General features: G+C 49.3%; 5 protein-coding genes across 8 annotated transcripts in view; 3 read left to right on the top strand and 2 right to left on the bottom strand.

Annotated features, from left to right (window-relative positions):
• The first annotated feature begins 561 nt into the window (after positions 1-561).
• Positions 562-4,991, top strand: LOC108035764 (cuticle protein 21.3). 2 transcript variants are annotated; one of them, XM_017111464.2, is made up of 5 exons: positions 562-626; positions 1,538-1,805; positions 2,645-2,959; positions 4,708-4,798; positions 4,865-4,991. In XM_017111464.2, exons 1-5 carry the CDS (start codon positions 615-617, stop codon positions 4,932-4,934), a joined length of 756 nt encoding a protein of 251 aa, XP_016966953.1. In that variant the 5' UTR covers positions 562-614; the 3' UTR covers positions 4,935-4,991. The 2 variants fall into 2 exon arrangements, with proteins under 2 accessions (XP_016966953.1, XP_016966954.1); XM_017111465.2 differs by lacking the exon at positions 2,645-2,959.
• A 5,398-nt stretch (positions 4,992-10,389) lies between these two features.
• On the bottom strand, positions 10,390-17,274 carry LOC108035796 (transcriptional activator MN1). Of its 2 annotated transcripts, none has more exons than XM_017111538.3 (2): positions 16,924-17,274; positions 10,390-11,383 (listed from the first exon to the last, which is right to left on the bottom strand). In XM_017111538.3, the coding sequence occupies exons 1-2, from the start codon at positions 17,140-17,142 to the stop codon at positions 10,538-10,540; spliced, it is 1,065 nt and encodes a 354-aa protein (XP_016967027.1). In that variant the 5' UTR covers positions 17,143-17,274; the 3' UTR covers positions 10,390-10,537. The 2 variants fall into 2 exon arrangements, with proteins under 2 accessions (XP_016967027.1, XP_043949366.1); XM_044093431.2 differs by lacking the exon at positions 16,924-17,274 and adding an exon at positions 11,959-12,288.
• LOC108035797 (uncharacterized) lies at positions 12,459-13,201 on the top strand. Its single transcript, XM_017111539.3, has one exon. It carries the CDS (start codon positions 12,483-12,485, stop codon positions 13,119-13,121), a length of 639 nt encoding a protein of 212 aa, XP_016967028.1. The 5' UTR covers positions 12,459-12,482; the 3' UTR covers positions 13,122-13,201.
• Positions 14,210-14,795, top strand: LOC108035798 (uncharacterized). Its single transcript, XM_017111540.3, has one exon. The coding sequence runs from the start codon at positions 14,236-14,238 to the stop codon at positions 14,542-14,544; it is 309 nt and encodes a 102-aa protein (XP_016967029.1). The 5' UTR covers positions 14,210-14,235; the 3' UTR covers positions 14,545-14,795.
• Positions 17,275-19,877: 2,603 nt separating the features above from the next.
• Positions 19,878-22,742, bottom strand: part of LOC108035795 (uncharacterized) — a 43,172-nt gene continuing 40,307 nt past the window's right edge. For both annotated transcript variants that reach the window (XM_017111535.2, XM_017111536.2), the window contains exon 7: positions 19,878-22,700. In XM_017111535.2, coding sequence (XP_016967024.1) covers positions 20,957-22,700 — 1,744 coding nt within the window. In that variant the 3' untranslated portion in view covers positions 19,878-20,956. The remainder of the gene's footprint in view (positions 22,701-22,742) is intronic.

Below are 22,742 nucleotides of genomic sequence, written 5' to 3'. Positions count from 1 at the left end.
TGTCCGCAGGCTGGGCGAAAAAAGTGTGCAACGCACCGGGTGCGGCGGTGGGAAATGGAAAAGCGGGGAGTCCATTAATAAGGCACTTGACAGGAGCCACGTGAGTGGTGCGGGGCCTGGAAACGAGAACACCATCCTCCGCGCGGCGGCTGAAAATCGAAAATCAGACATCAGAAATCAACAATCCACCCGAGCGGGTTCAGTGGGTTCACCTTGTCCGCTGGCATTTCCTCCAGCCGCATTCGGACAAGTGCGGACAAATTTCCAATTAAACAATCGATGCTATTAACACGAAAGGCGATCACCGCCATGGGCGGCACCGCAGAGGGGGGCCGGTGGGGGTGGCCTGGTGCTGGCGGTTGCGTAGAGCGGCGCGCCTGCGCGTTTTTCTGCCTGCTTTGCCAACTAATGAAAACCCGTTCTCAGCGCCGCTGCCACTTTTTGTTTTTCCAGCGATTTTCATTTTTTTATATTTACTTGCACCATATTTTGAGAGCAGACCGGCGGCGGCTGCAGGCGTATAAATAGGCCCAAAGAACGGCGAACCGAGGCAGTTACCAATCGCAATCCAATCGCGTTGAGTCGAATTTTTTTGAGTGAATCACCACATCACAATGGCATTCAAGGTGCGTGACAGTGGAGGTTGCCAGCGTGGCTGTGGCCCTTCACGGGCGGACGGATTGACATGGAGAATGAGTCGGATGCCCAGATGCCCAGAGACACAGGATACGAGACACAAGTTGCCTGCACTTGTTATCCTTTCACTCGTCCCTCGGCAGGCAACAGGAGGGGGCACTTCTTGTGGGTTCTTTTCATTCATTCCCTTGCTGGCAGGACCACTGGGCTGGCTCCTGGCCCAGGGCCCTGGCTCCTACCCAGACCACCACTCGACCCCATCCGGCCAATCGAAAAGGCATTTCGATCTCGGCCCGACTCGCAATTGAAATTCAGTGGCCAAGGCGATGGAAACGAGAGCAAGACCAACACGCATGCTAATTGTGCGCTGTCGAGGGGCTGCTGATTATGAGGCCCGCATCTGGGTCAGTTTCGAGGCCACAGGCCATTAAATGTGAAAGAAAGTCGAGTGGTAGGGGCCCGAAAAGGACCTCTTCAAGGGCATTCTCTGAAGTGCAAATTGTGAGAATTTTTGACTTTGAATTCCCCTTTTGTTGTGCACTTATTGTACTTAAGAGTGCCAAGGAAAGACCTGTTTTGTAGCATAATTTAAATTTGCACCTCCGAGTCAGTGAGGCGCCAATGGTTATTTCGTTTCCTTGCAAAAATAGAATCCCCCTGTCATCCAGCGATTTATTTATGTACAAACTGTTTTCGCATTGGACAGCCTCGCCTGTCTTCCGATTAGGCGATAGACATCTCTGCAGCACCCTTTCAAGGTTACGTGCCAACTATTTGCCGGGGGACAACTTTGCCAACTTAATTAAAAGTTTGCTCGCCTGCAATTTCCTGCAGAGCGTCGAACTGCGGCGGCAGCAGACACAGATGTATAATACTCCGCATAAATATTGCCCCTCCGCAGGTTGTCCTCTGCGTGGCCCTGCTGGCGTTGATCGCCTGTGCCCAGGCGAAGCCCGGCGGCCCGGCGGCCTACTCGATCAGCGCCCCCAGCGTGGACCACGCCTCCGTGGGCAGCACCCAGGAGCACACGGTGAAGGGCCACTACGGCCAGTCCTCCCAGTCGGACTACGCCAGCCAGGTGCAGACCGCCCACTCGCAGTCGCACGTTCAGCGCTCGAGCATCAGCAACGACGCCGGCCTGGCGCCCGTCGCCGCCCACGGCTACGCAGGTGAGTGACGCATCCCGCACCCCGCACCCGGCGGGATCTGCATCTGCAGAACTACCCATAACAACCAGTCCACCAAGAAACACCGCCGCACCACCCAGCACAAGCTCACACCACTCACACCCACCACGATTCACCCCCTGCACGTAGACGCAGTGATGGCAGGGGCTCAATTCTACCTCCAGCAGAAAAGTGCCCTAAGATTCGACACCTAGTGGGCATATATTTAGCATTTCCCCTTTTATTAACACAGTTATCTATAGACTTTTCCCATTTAAATTTCATATAACCTAATCTATCATAACTTGGTCAGAAAGTGTGTTTAATATCTTTAAAGAGCAGCTAGAAATTGAAGTACAAAAAAATGAATACAGGCAAACGAATTTGTCAAACTTTTCAGCATTTTTGTATAATATTTAAAATACATATTTTAAATTAAAAAAAGAGCTGTGCAATAGACAGACGATCTAATTATTTGTGCCATATTATATATTTTAAATACCTAAAGCTTTTTTTAAACATAAAGTGAAGTGAGTTAATTTCTTTGTGGACACAAACAAAATGTTTACTCAAAAATACCAATTTAATAGCCCTAATTAGAACAACAAAAGTCACCCAACTATTAGAATATTTATTATTATAGTTATTAGTCAGTTTTACCCATAATAATTTATGTGCGTACAATGTACATCCGTGCCAATCTTAAACAATATCTGAAGAAACTTAGGATCACACACCTTCGATAGAATCCTCTTAAACAGACAGGAGCACACAGTAGCCTGCCACCACTGCCTAGTTGATTGTTAACATTTTAACCCAAAAATGGAAATCGAAAACCGAAGCTGCTCCGGCCCACGCCATCGCTGCGCCCGCCTACTCGCTGGGCTACGCCGGACACACGGCTCCCGCCCAGATCCAGGGCGTGGCCTACGGCGGCCACTACGCGGCCACGGCGCCGGCCGTTCAGATCTCCGGACTGGGCCACCTGGGCCACTCCCTGGGCCACCTGAGCCTGGGAGGCTACGGGGGCTACGGAGGCTACGGATACGGCGGCTACGGATCCTACAGCGCCGCTCCGGCCATCTCCCACGGATACCTGAACCACGCCCCGGTCGCCGCCGCGCCGGTCGTGAAGTACGCCGCTGCTCCCTCGTACGGTAGGTGACCAGGATCTGGGGTCCAGTATCCTGGAGTAACCAACGCCCCTCCCTCCCCGCTCTAACTTCACTCTTCCGCACTTCTCCGCACCCTTCGCACGCTTCTGCATCCCCAGTTCTGCTTCCTCAGCGATTTTCAACCAATTTTGCCGCGAGTTTTCCAGTCTGCCAGCAGCAAAGGAACTTTATTGTGTTTTCGCCGTGCTGGTCAAGTGCACTTGGCAAAAACAAACTTTGCCCCGGGCGGAGTACAAAGCGCAAGTTTCGCTCCATCAGGCAGAGGGATGTGGTGTGGGGAGGGCCCTTTCTGAGATATGGGATAGTGTTGGCTCCGAAGTTAAGCCTTCGAATGGGAGGGGGGCTAACACTTCTTGGAGATCGACTTGATACTAGGGGGAAATTGTTTCTAGTTGGGCCCTGAATGGTGGCAGGTGGGAGGAAAGCGTCGCAGAGATCAGGGCGATAAGCCACAGATGATTTGGAGCCAAAACGAAAAGCCCAGTCGGGGCCAAGGCCCCCAATGATCAGTGCCTTTTGCTTGCTCCTGGGGATGGGGTTCCCCGGCAGCCCCAGGCCATCGATTTGTATCCCAACATCCCGGCCGGGCAGCCAACAAAAGGGATAATCGGTTTTGGGCTCGACCGCCATCGATTTGTGTTGCTAGAAAGCAGATACAACTGCCTGGTGGGTGTGGGAGTTCGGCGGTGTGCGAACCATCAGTCCGGCCGTGTAATCAATCATTCATCGCCTGGGCCCGGCCTTTGTGGGACTTTAAAGCGGCGGTCAAGGCGTGTCCTACACGCCAAGGTGGTCCCAGAACTGCATCCCAGTGCTGCACAGAGAAAAATTCCATAATGAATGAATGATTTGCACTTATTTTGGTAAAAATCTAATACAAAAAATGATACTCAAACTAGGCGAATATATCCCTGCGTTATTTTTTCCTGTGTGCTGATTCAGCTGGCCTCGTCCGAGTCAGCGAGTCACCCAATCACCGAATCGGCCAGTCACCGTTCCCGTTCACTTGGGTGTCACTTGATTGATGTTGGCAGTGCAGGCAGAGAAAAGAACCAGCGAATGTTATTAATTTTAATATTTAAAGTGCGCTGGTTTTTAAGGCATTGCTGTTTGCTTGTTATTTGCTTTATGTGGACAAGTTTCAAGCCCTGGTTGTTTTCCACAGCGGGGGGTAGTTGTCCAAAAGGACAGTGCACTGAACGAAAATGTATCGCAAGTATTTTAAAATAATATTCAATGTACAAAAGCACCTTATTTTCGTACTGAAAAGTGAAGCAAGGAAAATCATCATAGGCACCGTAAACAAATGTTATTTCTGGGAGATTTATAATGGTTCCCGTTGGTACTGGTCCACCAATATTTTTTTAAATGTCCAGACTCGAGGGAAAATGTAGTAGTAGCAACCAATTGATGAAAGCGAAATTGTCGGTGTTTTGGCCCTGTGCAGAATGTTGTGCCACGAGCCCGGTGGGTGGTGGTCAGGCCATGTCAGTGGTTGCCGTTGACAACCTTTAAGTGGCGCACTGGGCTGGGGAGCCCAGGGCCGGTGTATTGTCCAAACAATGGACACGATGCTAATTTGGGGAAGCTCTACCTCGACCTCCTCGGCGACTATCTCTTTCAGCCCGGCCATCTGTCCCCGTCTGTCTTTCTCCTGTGTCTTGACTCGCTTTGTGCGCTCGCATTAAAACCTGCTAACGTTCTGTGTGTTGTGTTGTGTGCCCCTCCAGCTCCCGGAATCATTGGACACGGCATCGGACTGGCCGCCCCCGCATACGCAGCCCCCGCCTACGCCACGCATCTGGCCGGGCCCGTGGTGAAGTGAGTATCCGGCTCGCAGGACCGTTTTAATAAGGTTGTCTCATAATCGCCTCCCCCGCCTTCCAGGGCCGCCGTCGCCGCTCCCGCCCTCGTGCACACATCGGTCTCCGGCCACGGCATTCACTATGGCTACTAGGGGAGCCACCGCCCAGCGCCCAACGCCCCCCGCCACCGCCGCCGCCGCCGCCTCCGCACCGCTCCACCCCGCCACCGTCCTTAGATCCGTCTGGCCAACAACACTAATAGGAACAATAATACCCAGAGCGTGTCGGTAGCTGTTCGCCTTAATTAAAACTCAATTTGTTAACTGCACCGAGCACCCGAGCCCGTGACCTGCGCGCCGTTCCCCGGGTTGGGAGCCAACCCCACCTGAGCTCAACCCACCTGGGCAACCTGGGAGACGGGCACGGGGGATGCAGTGCACCCGGCACGCTCCGTTTTTATTACCGTGTTGTTGGCCCGGTCCCAGAGCTTAGCCCCTCCCCCATTCCGCACGGCGAATGCTGAATGTGTTTTTTTTTTTATCGCGGTTGAATTTACGTTGTATTTAAACTTATTTTGTAAACTGAAACGAAATGCATGTGGAAATGTTGGAAAAATAAACTCGTTGTTATAACTGGCCGGCAAATGAGGGCGGACGGGGACTCGGGTCGGGGCTGGGCCTGTCGCAATATGATATATGATATGATACGATGCAAGCGCTGCAGTGCTCCCTTTTTCGGCCATGATGCGGAGCAGAAGCAGGCCGAGATTTATTTGCCACGCATCAGTTGATCAGCATACTTTATGGCGCATAACAAGCCCCGTTTCATAGGCGTAAGTCGTTCGGCTGAGCGGCGACAGTCGCAGCGCCCGGCCATCGCGGTGGACTGCCGCCATGAACCGCACTGTGCCAGCGACCATAAATATGGGGAGTGTAGTGCGCCAAATACCAAGTGAAAGCGCAAAGGTCCAGAAAACCAATTTACGTCACATCGGACATCGCACATGGACCGAAATAGATGAGAACCCGTTTATTTCGGTCCTGGCCTAAAATACTGCCTAGGAAGACGTCCCGGCAATTCGATGGCATTAAAAATGTCACTGAGTCCGCGGGAGAGTGAAAGTCAGAGTTGGCCGGCTAAGGCGGACAAAGTTGAATGATGGCGCTGGCCCGCCAAGGACGACAGCGTTGAGAGCCATCAACAAGGATAACTCTGAGCCGGAATAGCTGCGGAGGCAGTGGGGGGCCGAGCCAGTCCAGGGCCAATTCAAAATATAAATAAACCTCTTTTCGCGCGCATTGTGTGTTCATTAAAGTGCTTTATTGTGGATTAATGCAAATACTTCGTACCGTAAAATCAGCAGGCGAGCAGAAAACTGTGCTGTCTGTCTCCGGTATTTTATTCTTCAATGCGTTTTAATTTAAATAGAAAAGGCTTTAGATATAGGGCCAAGCTGCAAATGATTGCTGTACTACACATATTTAATCAGAGACTGACATGTTTAAATAACTAGATGCGTCGGAAAGTCTGCAATAGGTGGAGGAAAGCGTTTTCGACCCCAGAAAGTATACAAGTTTTTGTTTAGGATCACTAGCCCAGTCGACTTAGCCGTGTCTAGCTAGATTTATTTCTAATCTTTTGTTTTAACACCGCTTCTGCAGAACACACCAAAAGCTTAAAGGTCTTGTTTTGAAGCAATGTTCCTTCAAATCTAAAATAATTACTGCAATTTCAATGGATCATCAGTGTACATTGAATATCTAGGATGCTCAAGAATTCGCATCTTGCGGATACATCTTTGAGTAAAACTACATCATCAATGGTTTCACTTCGCTTTCATTGCAGCAATCGTGGTTATCTCTCTCAAGGGGCAAAGGGGCCAATTCCGCTTTTCGAAACAGGAAACATTTCCAAAAAGGAGAACGAAATATTAGGAAACACACATAAAAAGTTAACTTTATTTCAACTGATAAAAATAAATTTGGACATCTGAGGCCTTTGGACCCAGTCCATTACGCTTTACACCTGTCCAGGTCCTATATAATTAATTGTGTCAACGGGCGTTTAGAACTTTGAGGTTTCAGAAATGCTTCCGTTGGGAAACTGCTTCTGGGAATTTCGTTAAGAAATATTATCATCACCGCATTATTATAACCAAAAAACCTGAACACTGATAATTTTCGGGGAGGACTGATAGGTTTGACCTTTACTCTTAGTTTCTCTTCTTGATCGATCCACTGGTTCCACCCTCACTTACGCGTGGGATGAAAAGTGAAGTAGAAACTGCCTGCTCGTTATTCTTAGCATCCTCTTTTTGTTTCATTGAAAATATTTATTAAATTCAAATTATTAGTTATAGTATAAAACAGAAGACCGTCCGTTTGTCCGTCCGTTCGTCTGTCCATCCGTCCGTCCGTTTATTCGTCCGTCCGTCCGTTTGTCCGTTCGTCCGTTCGTCTGTCCGTCCCTCCTTCCGTCTGTCTTTCCGTCCCTCCTTCCGTCCGTCCGTCCCTCCTTTCATCCTTCCGTCCGTGTGTCCGTCCGTTTGTCCGTCCGTTCGTCTGTTCATCCGTCCGTCCGTTTGTTCGTCCGTCTGTCCGCCCTTCCATCCGTCCGTCTATTCGGCGCAGCTTTTTAATAAATATGCTTGCTTAAATTCATCCGACTTCAGCACAGTTCACTTCAGTAAATATAGCCTGCGTCTGATCCCCTCTAAAGTGCCATCCGCAAATCTCTTTTTGGCAATTATAAGTTGTTAATTGGAGTGTCGACTGCTAGCTGTCAGAGTCTGGCCTCTTGGGGTATGTCCTAATTATGCAGCTAATTAGTGAACTAAACTCGAGTACCTGTCCCTTGGCTCCTGCTGCAGTTTTCGGACTCTCCCAGAAGCGGAGAGTCGGCCACAGGTGGGCGGAGCGCCGTTCCCACAAGGGAAATTCTTTGTTTGTCTTTGTATCTGGATGCTGCGCTTTGTTTTGCCACTCGTTTGGGGAAATGAACAGGATGCGGTCCTAGGCACACACATGCCACTGCCACAGAACACTCTCAGGATACGCACGCACTCGTGGGCTTATTTAGTAACTATATTTGCTTTGGGTCTCATTCGGCTAGTTTTCCATTTCTTTTCCTTCGCTTTGCTTTTGCCGTTCCCTGTTTGCTGTTACCGGGTGTTTGTGTGTTTTCCCGGCCCACACTAAATTGGAATTTTCCATGCAAATATGCCGAGGGGGTGGCCGGTCAAAGTGTATCCCCGTTTCGGGCGCTTTTGCGTCGTTTTCCAATTAATATTCGGCCAACAAATTGAATTAGTCTCGGTACGTGGCGGTAATCAGATGGCCATCTCGGCCATATTTATTATAATCGCAGCCTTTTCCTGTGAATCCTTATGGTGCCGCATGTTCGTGGAAATGGCTTAGTCAGCGGGTCGTCCGTCTAATGCAATTGTCGTGTTTGGCTCCGGATTCCGGATTCCACATTCCGGTTCCGTTTTGCTCTTGGCTCGCGCTCCACTTACTGTTTACATTGGCCCGCTGCACTGGCTGGCCTTGCCGGCAGGTGTCCTGCCAAGAGCCTCGCCAAGGACACGTTTTTGCCAGCCCCTGGGGGCCAAATAACCACTCGATTTTCACCTGTTGGCCAACAATGCGCCATTGCCCGGAGGCTGTTGGACTGGCTGGGGAGGCCCGAAATTGCATAACACAGTGTCTCAGTTGTTGTGAGCCGCCCCGAATTATGTCTGTACTGCCTGCAGCAGGGGCGCAGATTGCGCAGATTAAAGTGGCGCTGGTCGAGTTAAAGGCAACCAGGTTTCAGGCTGATTTTCGCTATTATTAACTGTTTTGACAGACCAGATTTTGTGCTTGGGTCTTAAGTTCTTTCAAATGAAAAGCTTGCTCAGCCTGAACATTGTAGGAAAATTTAAAAGGATAAAAAGCTCCATAGGCATTCAATTTAAGTCTGCATGATTTAATTGTTGATTGAAGATAATTTAAGGATTAATAGATGTGCATTGAGGCTTAGATATATTATTTAAATGAAATACAGGGACTGTAAGTAAAGAAGAAAAAGGAAAACATCACATCTATTTTAAGGTATTTATTTACTGACTAAAACAAAATACCAAAGATAAGTAAACTCACTATAAACTTTTTTTTTCTATGGGTGAAAAATCTTTATTATACCCATTACTCGTAGAGAAAGAGGGTATAATATGTTCGTCGCAAAGTATGTAACAGGAAGAAGGAAGCGTTTCCGACCTCCATATTCTAAAATTTATATTCTTGATCAGGATCACTAGCCGAGTCGATCTAGCCATGTTCGTTCGTCCGTCTGTCCGTATGAACGTTGAGATCTCTTAATTATAAGAGCATGCCGAACTTGGCATGCAGATTCCTGGGCTTCCTGCGCAGCGAAAGGTTGTTTCAGCGGGGTGCCACGCCCACTCTAACGCCCACAATCTGTCATCAATACCTATCGCTACCTATTACCTATTAAATCTTAAATCTGTCTGCCGCCCACATAACACCTACAGCAGGTAGGTGGCGCCCTAAAATACCGCTTTTCTGTTATATATCTCCATTTACCTTTTGCTCCCTTAAGCTGAGTAACGGGTATCTAATAGTCGAGGCACTCTACTAAAGCGTTCTTCCTTGTTTTATTTTATAAAACTATGTAAATATCGCCATAAATCTGCACAGGGAAGCCTTGATTTCAAAGTGAGTTTTAGTTTGAGTAAAACAATATTTTAATTAACAAATACAAATTTATAGGATTTTAACTTTTTTTATTTTATAAAAATGGTCACCGATTTTTTGTAGCTTGTATTTGCGATTTGTTTATTGTTTATTGACTGTAAAGATAACTTTTGGCAATTAAAGTCAAAGTATTTCACACGAGCTGGGTTCATCAATTTCCGCTATTTTCCGCACTGCAGATGTGGATGCACACGTGGCGATTGGCCACTCAAAGGATTTGACGCTCGCCACGCATGTTTGCATTTGATATCGCTGCGACCAGTCTCATGGTCATCCTCCCCATCATCCCCAGTCCAGATGCCCGGCGGGTGGCCACGGCAATTGTTTTCATTCACTGCTGCCCGCGGGTGTTCAAGGGGTACGTATATCGCGGGGCCAGCGGACTGGTTGAACCGCTCTCGGAGATGGGGACCCCATTTCCACGGATATCTATTAATACCACCACAATCGAAATCCGCTGGGGCTACGGCCCGCTGGGATAAACGGATATGCCGGGGCGGGCGCCATCGCAAGGAGCTCCGACGAGATTATAAACTCTGTAAACAGACTCAATGGCAGCACGCAATTACGTTCAAAAGAACACTAAAACATTAATTGCACGTGAGCACGTTGGCTTGTTATGGATGAACTCAGATAAATACAAACCGTTCATTTAAGTACCATCATTAGTCGTGATACATCTACAAAAAGGCCATTAAATCGGCTAAATATCGGTCTGCCAGTGTTGTGTTAACCTCACGAAACCCCATCTGCATCATGGCATTTTTCGAGCACATGTTCTGCTGTTAAGCCTTCAAGTATACTCTCCCTTTGAAGAACCCTTAGCCCGCCGAACCCCTCAAACAAATGCCAGTATCATCACTCACAGAATTTATTCTTGCTTGCCCTACACAATTCCTCTTATCAATTACTACGAAAATTTACGCAAAAAAAATATGAAAAAAAAAAAACTTAGGTGCTCGAAATATATGGAAATACTAGCTACGGAAGTCCGAATCCTCTCAGAAGCTGTAGTTGAGGTTGCCGCTCGAGAAGCTCACGTGGGAGACGTCCGGCGACTGCTGGTACGAGGGGGAGCCCAGCACGGAGGACATGGGCACGGCCATGCCGTAGCTCTGGCGGGTGGTGGGCGCCAGCTGGCTGGTGGCGAACTGCTGGGCCACCGACTGCTGCTGGTCGCGGAGCACGTCCTGCTGCTGCTGCTGCATGAAGCCCAGGTGCTGCTGCGTGGAGTAGAAGTCGCCGGCGCCGGCGCCGCCGCCCGCGGTGCGCAGGGGTCCTGAGCCTGCGACTCCCGAGCCGCCTGGACCGCCTGGACCGCCGGGCAGAACGGAGCCGGAGCCCAGGCTCTGGGGCTGCAGGCCGTTGCTGCTGAACTGCGGCCGGCGGTAGACGAAGCGGCCGCCCGCGGTCTGCGGTGCCACGCCCACTGCTCCGCCGTCGGCGGGCGGCTGGGACTGCGACTGGGGCTGCGCCTGCGGCTGGATCTGCGCTCCGGAAACATCGGGATAGTAGTGGTAGAGCTTCTGGAGCAGGTGCTGCTGCTGCTGCTCGAACTCCGCCCGCTGGCGCTGGTAGTCCAGGAAGGCGGCGTGCATCTGGTCCGCGTAGCTGGGCATGTTGACCACGCCTCCTGCGACGCCCGCCCCTAATCCCGGTCCAGCTGCCTGCGGCGACGAGGCGGCCAGGAGTTGCTGCTGCTGCGCCAGGAGCTGCTGTTGCTGCTGCTGCAGCAGGGAGACGGGCGTGGCCTTGAGCTTGCCACCGCCCCGGAGTCCGGACTGCGAGTATACGGCCGGATACTGTTGTCCCGATGGCGAGAATCCACCGAATTGGGCGGGATTTTGCTGGAAAGGAAGAGGATTTATCACAAAAGTGGATCAGAATAGAAAGAAGCCCAAACAAGAACAAGGGCTTAAAAATATATTTTTTGAATTTTTATTGTACTAAAAAAGATTTTAAAATAGTGAATAAAAACTAATTAATAACCTATAAATATGAAATGAATAATAATAACGAACATAATTAAATGAAATGTTTATTGTCAGTAAAATTAAAAAAGTTAATTGTTCGAAAACAAATTGCTCTTCTTTATGGAAGTGTGTGCAATCTCTTTGTTAAATACAACTATACAAATTAACTCCACGACAAAAGTTGACATGACATTGGAAATTGGGCCTTCGTTCTGGAAAAGGCTGGCCTTTTGAAAAAAGTTAGCTAGAGGCTAGTCCGTGGTACTCTTTCAAAACGTTTATATAGCACAAACTAGTTAAATAACTGGGAAGTGTCTTACGACGGGCTGTTTATTTGAACTAAGACTTAACAGTAAGTAATCATTAACAATATATTTGTTGCCAGCAAATCTGCCATTACCTCACTGCCCCCGTGTGAAAGGTATTCCCACTATGAAGACCTCACTTACGGATGAATGGCCACGCCCGTGGTCCTTCAGGAGTGCACCATGGCCACCATGACCACCATGGCCACCATGGCGCTCCTTGCCCCAGTGTCCTTCGCTGCAAACCAGACGGTTGCCATTGCCAACGCGAGCCTTCGTGGTCCTCATCTTTCGCTTTCTGGGTGGTCGTGGTATCGCACTGAAGGTGTGCTAGAGATCGAGAAACTCGAGGCCAAAGGAGCTAATTTCAATTTACGATTTTGAATCAATTTTATACGAAGTCGAGAGCGAAAGTGTAGTAAAACGAACCGAACTGAACCGACTAAGCGAGCAAGTGAGACTGGGCCCGATAGCCCGGCCGGGCCCCTGACACCTGTCACCCGTCAGGTGGCAAACCGGAAGCCTGCTGCGATCTCAACTGGCCATGGGCCCCGCAATGGAATCGGAATTGGAATCGGAATCACATCGAATTGAGTCGGAGGGGATCACGCGATTTGGTGCTGGCTTAAAAGGCCCGACTGCAATGCCGTCGCCTCACAGTGAGAACGATGAGCCGCCGACCACTGGGACTTCTCGTGGTGGCGCTGAGTCTGGCCCGGATCGCGGCCAGGCCGGAGCCCCAGAATCCGTTCGAGAGCCTGAGCCTGGGCGCCATGAGTCTGGCCGGGAACATAGCGGAGGCCGTGCAGAGCGGCGCCGCCATAAACAAGGACCTCAACTTCGACAATCCCCTGATGTCCGTGCACTCGAAGACGGCCGTGGGCTACGGGGATGCCATCCGCCCGATGGCGCCCGACTCGTCCGAGGAGGACCGCCGACGGAGGCGGAGGAGGAGGAGCCTGCACCGCCACAAGCGGGCGCCGTGCTTCTGGAAAATGGGCACTGCCGCCACCACAGCGGCGTCCGCCGACGACGATGTGGAGGCCAGGCGGAAGCGAGCCAGGAAGCGGGCCGCCAACAACGCCTCGCGGTCCCGCGTGGGTCCCAAGACCACTGGCAAGAAGAAGTTCCAGCGCCGGCGCCGCCAGGCGCCAACGGGCCAGGAAATGACACCCATGGGCGGATCGGATCCCTTGGGACTGGGCGACAGAATCAAGACCATGTGGCTATCGTTCATGGACAACGTCTCGGATGTGGTGCAGCAGGTGCGCCAGAAAATCTCCGACTCGGCCAGCTCTGCGGGCTGAAGATCCCCCGTCCCCGACCCCCGTAAAGTGTATTTTTTTTTGTTTATTAATAAGCGCAATAAAATCAAATGGAAACCGGAGGCAATATCGCATCAAATGTATTCGGGGGATGGTCGGCACCTAAGTAAATTATGGGATATGGATTAAGCGAGGCATTTCATGTAAGTTTTTACATGGCATAGCCTTTCATATTTGTCGGGTAATTGGCTGGTAGCGTGAGTTGTATTATATTTGGTATTATTCCATCAGTCAGGCGTGATGCAACTTAAAGCTATTATAGTTAAGATCGGGTATGTCTTAACTATAAAAATGTTAAAAATTTTACAATAGACAATCATTTATGCGATGGGGTGCTTACATCCTATAGCTGCCATTGGAATAACAAAACCTAGTAGGTTACCTTAGTCATATTTTGATTCCTATAGACTTCAAGGGTATTCCGAAGTGGTTATAAAAAATGTGTCAGATACCAAAACAAAGTATAATAATTAAAGTAGTATTTGAAGACGTAAATCCGCCAAAGTTTTCGATTGTTATGGTCGTTAATATTGTGTTCTTTAACATTGTTAAAATCTAAGAACCAATAACTAAACCTATCTGAACCACATTTTAAATTTGCATTCCTATAATGTTTTTATATTAAAACAATTAACCTGTTTTGACCTATTTTAAAGATTCTCTACAAAGGTGATCAAAAAAAGTACTTTTAAGGCCATAACCAACTTCCGTTGACCTACAAATGTTAATTGGTGACCCCGACAATTTCTTAAGCTCCTCGAAAGGGCCACCCAGCCCTTTTCCCTTTGATTGAAAGTGATTCCTCAGGCAAAAGCAATAAAATCAAAAGCCATCCGCCAAATCTGAGCCATGCGATCGAAAGTAATCCGAGGCTGGGCCCTTTGGGGTCACCACGGCACGGCAATTACAAGCTGTCCAGATGGGAGATACGGAAACAAGCCGAGTCATGATGAGCCGGCGGCCAGTAGCATTTCCGGCCGAATCGAGATGCATCTCGACATGCCCCGGACATTTCCGTGTCTGGCCGAAATCTGATGGGACTGAAAGGCCGAGTACAAAAGGCGCATTCAAGCGGCTGGCCACAACAGTTGGCCAAATGACTTCCGGATCCAGCTTCTCTGTCCCACTAATTGTGGCCCTGACCCTTGCCCTGGTGAGCCTCGCGTGGTCGGACGAGCTCTACGTGGACTATTCCAACGAGTACGACGATGTGCGACCCCACTTGGTTTACCCGGACGATCCGAGGCTGGACAAGCGGATCGGCGAGGCGGCCCGGGAGTTTGGCCAGAACATAACCCAGGCCTGGCACTCGATGGTGGACTCCTTCAAGAACTACTTCGAGGAGCTGAAGAATCTGTTTACCACCGATCCCGACGCAGCCAACGAGGTCTTCTCTGACAACTAGAAACTGCGGTAACCAAATTGCAAAAAAAGCCTTGCGAACTGATATAAAGACCTCCGATGGTTTTTAAAACGGTTGGTTTTAAAACCAAACCATAAGCAGTTTACAAGGACAAAAATCGTTTGGATTTGAATATATTATACTGAATGTCCATACTTAGTTTTCGTTCCTAATTTGTGGTATTTTTGAAAAATGTTTTTTATTAATATTAATATTAATAGCGATTCTAAAGAATTACATTATTTTCGATACAATTATTCACAATGCATTCAATGTGGGGAACTGAATTTAGGTAAACAAATTCAAATTTTAAAACATTTATAAAAAAGCATCCTCTAATGCATATGGGTTGTATTTTTCACTACGTCAAATGCGTTATTAAAAGACGCGACAGACTATGAACAGAAACCTACATATAAATTTAAAGGCAATCTAAAATCATCAAGCTTTTTATTGGTTTCGCCTAGCAATAAGATTGAGTGGCGCTTCCTGAAGATGTCGTAGGTCTGTCCCAAAGATGATGTGGGTTTCAGGGAAAATATCTAAATATTATTTGGTGAAGTCGCTTATACGAGTCAGGGCTTGCTCTGAAAAGTGGTTGCTGTTGGCCGCTATCTTAACTGCCTGAATTAAACGCCTCGCATGCCAACTGAATGCGATCTGTGTTATCGCAAAATGAATGAAAATATCTTGTATCTGGACCAGAGAACACGATCCCACATTAATTTGTTGCGCACTAGACCGAAAGTTGTTGCTTAAATAGCTGGTTTACTGTTCGGACAGTAGTTATTTGCAAGTGGAGCTAGTACGAGATGACAGCGAACATTCTGATCCTGAGTCTGTGTCTGCTTTTCTTGGGCACTGCCACCGCGAGGCCTCAGGTAATATCGGAGCGCGATTGATGAACTTCAAAGATTAATGATCTCTGTTCATCCTCAGGACATTGGCTCTGGCGTGATGATGGCCGTGGGTCAAGTGCAGCAGGTGTTTGACATGGGCAGTGGATTAAATGAACCGAATAGTATGGAGATTCCGGGCCAGGCCTTAGAGGGCAGTTCATTTATTGGCGAGGCCATAGAGATGCCCATGGGCGGCATGCGTTGAGAGGATGACTCTTTGATATTTACAGGTGGTGCAGTTGACTGATATTTGATGTGAACGTAACTTGATTAAAATAAAATTGACCGTAAACTAGCTGCTGGCGAATGTGCAACCCCAACGAATTGTTTTCTATATTGCTTGCGATAAGTCTGGTTAAGTTGGGTTTCGATTTGAAGAAGAATATTTCTTCTTGGTCATTATAACCAGCAGGCTTGATCTCCTTCTGTCCGTTTGTTCCTAATCATTTGGAACCATGTCATGTAGCCATGTCCGTCTGTCCGTCCGACTGTCCGTCCGTTTCTACGCAAACTAGTCTCTCAGTTTTAAAGCTATCGGGCTAAAACTTTCCCAAAAGTCTTCTTTCTATTGCAGGTAGTATATAAGTCGGAACCAGCCGGATCGGACAACTATATCTTATATCTCCCATAGGAACTATCGGGGAAAAATTTTTAAAAAATTATATCTTCGGTGTTTTTAACATATAACCTTCTTAGCTTGGAAATAACATTTTTTAATTATTTCTGAATTTCGAATTAAATTTTATCAAAATCGGACGATTAGTCATATTGCTGTCATAGGAACGATCGGAAAGTAAATTATTTACTAAAGTTGATTATTTCTTATAACTGCAAGGGTATACAAACTTCGTCTTGCCGAAGTTAACTTCCTTTCTTGTTTTTTTTTTAATTGCAATAACTAGGTTATGTGAAAAAGTTTATTTTAAAAAGTTTGTTTTCTCCAAACCTTGCTTTATTGAATCAATTTTAAGGACATAAACGAAAATAAAACTGGCTAATAAATCCAAATAAGTTTTTGATTTCCCAGTAGGAAGGCATTGGCTATCAGATATCTGTTAATCTGTTTTAACTAGCATTTAAAATGAACTTCTAGGTCATTTCTAGAGCTTGTCAAACGCATCCGACGCGAGCGCTACACCCCCAAGCGGAGGGTAGCGGTACCACATGCGAAATAATAACTAATAATAAATAATGCGATTGGTACGATTCTCAGAGTTTAGATAGATACAATAATAATAGCATAAAAAACAAACGATGCACAGGGACCCCTAGAATCTGAAGGCTTCCTCCCAAGTCTCTAGCTCTTATTGTATGCGAGATCACTCCACGAGTAAGGTGTAAAAAAGTATTGAATACTAGCTTAGGGAATTTTCGGTTGGTGTTATTATTAATCATTGGCGTGGTAACCACGCAGCTATCAAACGGTAGCTGTTCTTTGTGGGTGTAATCTTCTTAGTGCTCCGCAGCACTGGACAGCACTCACCACCTGTTCCTGCTCCGGCTGCTGCTGCTGCGGCTGCTCCACCTGCGGCGGCGTCTTGGCCGCTCCTCCGTAGTACCGGGTGAAGGTCTGCTGCAGTCCGGGAGTCTTCAGGCTGTACGAGTTCGTGTTGGCGTCCGTGTGGATGGACACCTGCGCCCGGCAGACCTCCTGCTGGCCGGCCAACACCAAGGCCGCCATCGTCAAGGCCACTGCGAACATGATTTAGGTGCTGCAGCTAATGGATGTCTGGGACTGGGACTCCGTCTCCCGTTGAGTTCGTGGAACTGGGAACTGGGCACTGGGAAGCGCGCGGTGGATCGTTATCAGCTAGGCGGACGCGACTCGCGAACGTCGATGGTTGACTGTGCAGCGCCCGCCGACTGTCCGCGGGTTTTATACCGCCTTCCGACGGCTGCCGCTCTCTCCTCTGCCGGCTGCCGTCCCCCTTTTTTTTGGCAAAAACGAGGAATAAGTTGACCAAAAAGTGTGGCACGAATTCTGGAAAGGGCTTATGGTATGTATGCAATGCTGCCTATAATGTAAACCATTGTAATATTACAATTGTGTCTTGTCTGATAAACATTTTTAGGAACCCTTTTATCAATCTCACACCTTTTTCTGTAATATCTACCCCTGCAAAATATATACAAAATAGAATATACTAGTATACTAATACTTATACTTTCTTATTGACCGAAAAGAGATATTTTTAAAAGTGCAGTATGATACCTTATTTTTACTCAAAGGCATACAATTTACTTGTCTCTTAAAAGCTGACACTGTTATCTAGAAAATGTATACTAGAATAGTTCTTATTTTAAAATATTAAGCATTAATGCTCTTTTCCTGTGTAATTAAAACCAGCCCCCACTTACCTAAAGTTTTTATTAAATACCTGCGGCACTCCCCCCACGCATTCGTCCATTATTATAATATTCCATAATTTCCATTTCAATTTTATTTTAATTTTCCCTCATTGTTTTGTTTCACTTTTTGCGTGGATAACTTTCTTTAAACTTTTCTGTCCGCGCGCGGAATATGGAATAGGCAATAACAACAAGGGAGACATGTAGATGGCGATTCCAATTCCAATTCAAATTGAATATGCTCTTTGGCACTTACATAACAATCCGCCCCCGCTGGGCGCACGGCAACTAAACATAAACACCGGCATAAAACGTTGTTTATAGGAACGTGCCGGGAATGCCTGAGATACCCGAAAGCGAAACTCGCACCGGCAGATACACAGGGCGAAAGTGGGGGAGGAGCCCCACCACCATCATCAAATCGGCCAAAAGTTTAGTTTAACTGGGCCCCAAAGTTCCATCAACCAGGGGGGGCTAATGGGTCCGGTGAAGGATCCGGCATATACAGCGACATTTCTCACTGTGTAGGGAAGCCAGCGAGGCGGCGAGATGCGGAAGCGGGGTTAAGGCCAGGAATCGGCTCAATTGGAATGCAGTTTTGATGGCCCAAAGAGATTTGGCCCGCCGGCGGGGCATCGGTTATGAAAGCGGCGGAGACCTGGTTAGTGGTAATGGTCGCTTAAGCTGCTACCTGCCACCGTTGCGTATGCGTGATACGTGATCGCCATAAATTTATTTGCGCATTTCATTGCCCGGCGTGTAATTGAAAGCGCATTTCACACGATTGAAAGTTGTCCGCCGGCACTAGTCCCATAAAGTGACCCAGAGCGAGCTGCGTGCTTAATGCCCCCGGGGCAATAGCCATAACTTCTGCTTTCGGCCTGGCTGCATTCCTCGGGGCTCGTCCTTATCCTCCTCGGCGGAGTGGCCCACTCCCAAGCCCTATCTGTATCTGTGTGGGCCACCACTGCGAGGCGGGCGCTTGCCGCCATTAAAGTTGACTTTTCCGAATGAAATGCTTGTCGTTTTACGATTGCCCACCAGGACATCAAAATAAACAGCGCAAATTATGCAAAAAGCAGGGCACCCGAAAAGAGATGAGCACAAATGGAGACAAACCGGCGGAAGTGGGGCTCGCCAGTCAAGTAAATCCAGCCAGCTGCTAAATAACGCCACTTAATCATTTTACTGGGTCAGGTCACGGGTGGACGACGACGCAGCCGAAACGCGAGGGCACGGCAACCGAAACCGAGACCGAGACCAAAACCGGAGGCTGGGGCTGAGTCAGTGGCCCGCGCTGAACTTTTGAACTCGCGCACTGACCCTATTCCTAGTTCAGTCCAATCCCCCGGGCGACCTGCTCCCCGCAGGCGCGTATTATTTTCGGGGCCCAGCTCCGCACTTGCACGGATTTTATTGAGGTGCGCGCCACGCCAGGACCCGAAAGGCAGGGTGCCAAGGGCCACACTGAGGAAAGAGCATCCATGCAGGTCAAGTATATATACATTTGGCAAACCGTATTTTGATAATAGCGCTATACTAAAGCAATGAAGTAAGAACCACTTTATATATTCCACCGTTTTCTTGTTTATTTTAAGATGAAGAAAAAATATATGTATGGTCCTAAATACTAGAGGCTTATACCAGGGACCTTGATCACTATGGGTTCTTTTTTGAAATCATTATTTTAGATTTTTATTTGTTTCGCTCAGGAATAAAGATTACTTTCAATTCGTATTATCAAACTCAAAACTAATAACTATAATTGGGAAATAATATTAATCACAATGTTAAAATCATGATGAAAATGGATAGGCAAACCAAAGAGAATCACTGTGGATGTTCCTTTTCCGCTGTCGATCCTAAGTAGGCTAAATGGGATAAATTCAAAAAAGGCACGGCAACATTTTATGAACATTTATGCTATATATATATGCTGGGTTTGCCTGACTTTTTTAAACAAAACCCTTACCGGACCCAGTTTTCTCTGCGTGCAGGCCCACCTTGGGTCCCGGGGGCTGAGCTAAAAAGGGATTTAATGGCATCCACTGATGGACAACTCCCAAATAAAACGCTGTCAATGAGAGATTTGCTTTTGTGTGTTCAACTCACATAAAATTTGTTTTTATTAGTTTTGCTCACACCGAGGCAGCGCCGGCGCACCACCGCACCGCCGAGCCACCGAGCCACTGAGCCACCGAACCACCACAACAAATAGCCAGCGGAGCGGCACAGAAAAATGAACTTATCGCTAGACACACGCACGGACACTTGCACAAATAGGGGATAGTATATGGGTCTGTGTTTCTGGGCAGGATCGGGTCTGGCCCAACGAATTGAGGTTTGTGTTAGTGTGTGGTTGTGTGGGTGTGGGCGCAATTCTTTGGGGCTCAGAAGAATTGCCCTGACTTACAGCTATAACTTTAATGGTTTATTCCGATTTGTATCTCGTATTTGACTTTGATTTAACATTCAATAAACTTTGCATTTGATTGGTAATATTCAATATGTCTTAGCATATGTCTAGTGTATATATCGTATTGTATATATCCATATATGTATGTATGTAGCTTGGGAAAGTTTAAAACACCGGAACCTCCCTGCCCCTCAAAGTTAGCAACACTTAAAAGACATATATGCTTTGTGGGAGAGCTCCCCTCCGTTCCTTGGCACAGTTTTCACTTCTCTGCAAACTCCGATCTCTAAACTGCGATCTGTGATCCCTAAACACTGTCATCTGTCATCTGTCACCTGCCATCCGTGATCTGTGATCCGCGACCTCCACTCTGCGGTCGCAACAGTCAACAAACACTAGTCAACAACCAGTTGGGCGAAGTATTCCAATAACTCGGTCTATATATTTGTGGTATATCTTATGCATTTAGGTGTAAATGTATCTGTCTCCGTAGGTCTGGAGTCCTTACAAGTATTCGTAGTCCACTGACTGTCTGTCCTCTGATGAGCAACTGCCTTTGCTAAAAAACCCCACCCGTACCCTACAAAAAAAATACAGCTCCTGCAATTGTCCTACTTAAACACATAGCTCCTGGGCTGCACAACTCCTGGCAAATCCGTAACCGTAAAGCTTTTCGTTTCCCTTCGCCATCCCTGCCATCCCTGACACATCCTCATCCCACATCCGCTCCACGTTCAAGCGCATCCACATCTTACAGCTCTGCGAAGATGTTCTCCCTGAAGTCCAGCTCCGGATGCGCCGAGTGCGAGGAGGAGCCGTGGCCGTAGTCGTAGTCCCGCGACGAGGACTTCATCGAGCTGCGCCCGGACACGCCGGATCCGGAGCTGAAGCTGGCGTTGCGCGGACTGCTCCGGCGCATCCGGCCCTCGATCACGGCCATCTTGTTCAGCGGTTGCGTGGGATCCAGTTCGCAGAAGGCGCCGGCGATCAGGTCCGTGCCGTTCAGCGAATTGAAGCTGTCCCGTTTGGAGCCGCGTCCACCGGCCACGCCCCCAACGCCCCCGCCGCCATGCTGGCCATGATGATGGCCATGGTGATGGTGGCTCGAGCCGGAGCCGGAGCTCTTCCGGCTCAGCCGGCTGCGACTGTACTGGTACTGGTAGGCGGGAACTACGGCGGAGGCCACCGGCACGCCGCCAGCATTGGGCGGCAGGTTCTGGGAGCCGCCGGGCGTGTAGCTGTCGTAGAAGTCCGGCGGCACCACCTCCTCTTCCACCTCCTCCAGGTGGTGCTGCAGCACATCCTCGTGGCCAACGGACACACCTCCTCCTCCACCGCCGCCACCGGTGGTCTCCAAGGTGGAGCACAGGCTGTACTCCGTGGAGAGGGACTGGGACTGCGAGAGGCTGCTCAGCGGGTCGCTGCCGGGCATGACGAGCGCCAGTCCCGCCCCACTACCGGTTCCGGCCCCCGCTCCAGCCGCCTCGCCTCGCTTGCCTTTGGGGGAACGCTGCGCATACAACTTCTCGATGTCCGGCAGCTGGCGGCGCACCTTGTCCCGCTCCCGCTCGCGCTGCAGCATCTCCTGGATGTCCATGCTACGCTCCCGCTCCAGCTGGTCCATGATTTCCAGGTCGCGCTCCAGGGTGCTCGACGAGAAGGTGCTGCTGCACTCGCTGAAGGACACGTCCTTGTGGCGCAGCACCCCGCCCCCCGATCCTGGCCAGCGCTGCGGCGGCACCATCATGCTGCTGACCACCGAGCTCTCCTCGCCGTCGCCGTAGTTGCTGGTGCTGCTGTCGTCGGGGATCAAAACGCTTCCCAGACCATTTCCGGTTCCGCTGGCGTTGACGCTGCCGCTGCCGTTGCAAAAGGTGGAGGCGGTCACGTTGGACAGGCAGTCGGCGGCCAGCTTGCCGCCATGCCGCTGGCTGGGATTGGGGCGACTCCGGCCGTTGTTGTTGCTGCTGCTGTTGCTGCCAGACTGCTTGCGGTGGCCGGGATGGGCATGGCTGGAGCCGCCATGCCCAACGCCATCCGAGATAATGTTGATCTTGACGTCGTGCTTCTTGCCGCGCACGTCCTTGCCCAGGTTGTTGACCACCCCGGCATCGCCCGCTCCCCGACCGCCCGCCCTCTGCCGTTCGCGCTCCCTATCCCTGTCCCTATCTCGTTCCCTCTCCCTATCCCTGTCCCTCTCCCTGTCCCGGTCCTTGCCCTGGCGGTAGGGTGCTCCAGTGTAGCGGTCTCCGCCTCCCGACGATCCGTGCCCCGGCAGACGCACCTCCCGTTCGTGGCGCAGCTTCGACGACTGCTTGTGCGGCTCCGAGGCGTGGTGAGCACTGGTCGTGCCCAAGGTGGCGTCCTTCTCTATGGAATTCTCGCGGGAACTGCCCCCCATCGCGGATCCACCGCCAGCATCGCTGCGGCGCTGAGCTTTCTGCTTGCGCCTGGAGGAGAGACGGAAGTAGCCCCTCAGACGCTCCTGTTCATCTCTGCGGATGGGGAAAACCAAAACATAGGAACATAGGGAATGG

The sequence above is a fragment of the Drosophila biarmipes genome, chromosome X (genome assembly GCF_025231255.1).
Source record: "Drosophila biarmipes strain raj3 chromosome X, RU_DBia_V1.1, whole genome shotgun sequence".
Classification (NCBI taxonomy): domain Eukaryota; kingdom Metazoa; phylum Arthropoda; class Insecta; order Diptera; family Drosophilidae; genus Drosophila; species Drosophila biarmipes.
This window is presented reverse-complemented; position numbering and strand designations above follow the sequence as displayed.

What these genes read in the sequence shown, in the direction of transcription:
- LOC108035764 (XM_017111464.2), top strand. An exon ending in CGCCGCCCACGGCTACGCAG is followed by an intron (nt 1,806 to 2,644) that starts GTGAGTGACGCA and finishes CGAAAACCGAAG; the next exon opens with CTGCTCCGGCCCACGCCATC. An exon ending in CGCCGCTGCTCCCTCGTACG is followed by an intron (nt 2,960 to 4,707) that starts GTAGGTGACCAG and finishes GTGCCCCTCCAG; the next exon opens with CTCCCGGAATCATTGGACAC.
- LOC108035797 (XM_017111539.3), top strand. Translation starts at nt 12,483, where the DNA reads ATGAGCCGCCGACCACTGGGACTTCTCGTGGTGGCGCTGAGTCTGGCC.
- LOC108035796 (XM_017111538.3), bottom strand. Translation starts at nt 17,142, where the DNA reads ATGTTCGCAGTGGCCTTGACGATGGCGGCCTTGGTGTTGGCCGGCCAG. An exon ending in AGCCGGAGCAGGAACAGGTG is followed by an intron (nt 11,384 to 16,923) that starts GTGAGTGCTGTC and finishes CTTCCTTTCCAG; the next exon opens with CAAAATCCCGCCCAATTCGG.
- LOC108035798 (XM_017111540.3), top strand. Translation starts at nt 14,236, where the DNA reads ATGACTTCCGGATCCAGCTTCTCTGTCCCACTAATTGTGGCCCTGACC.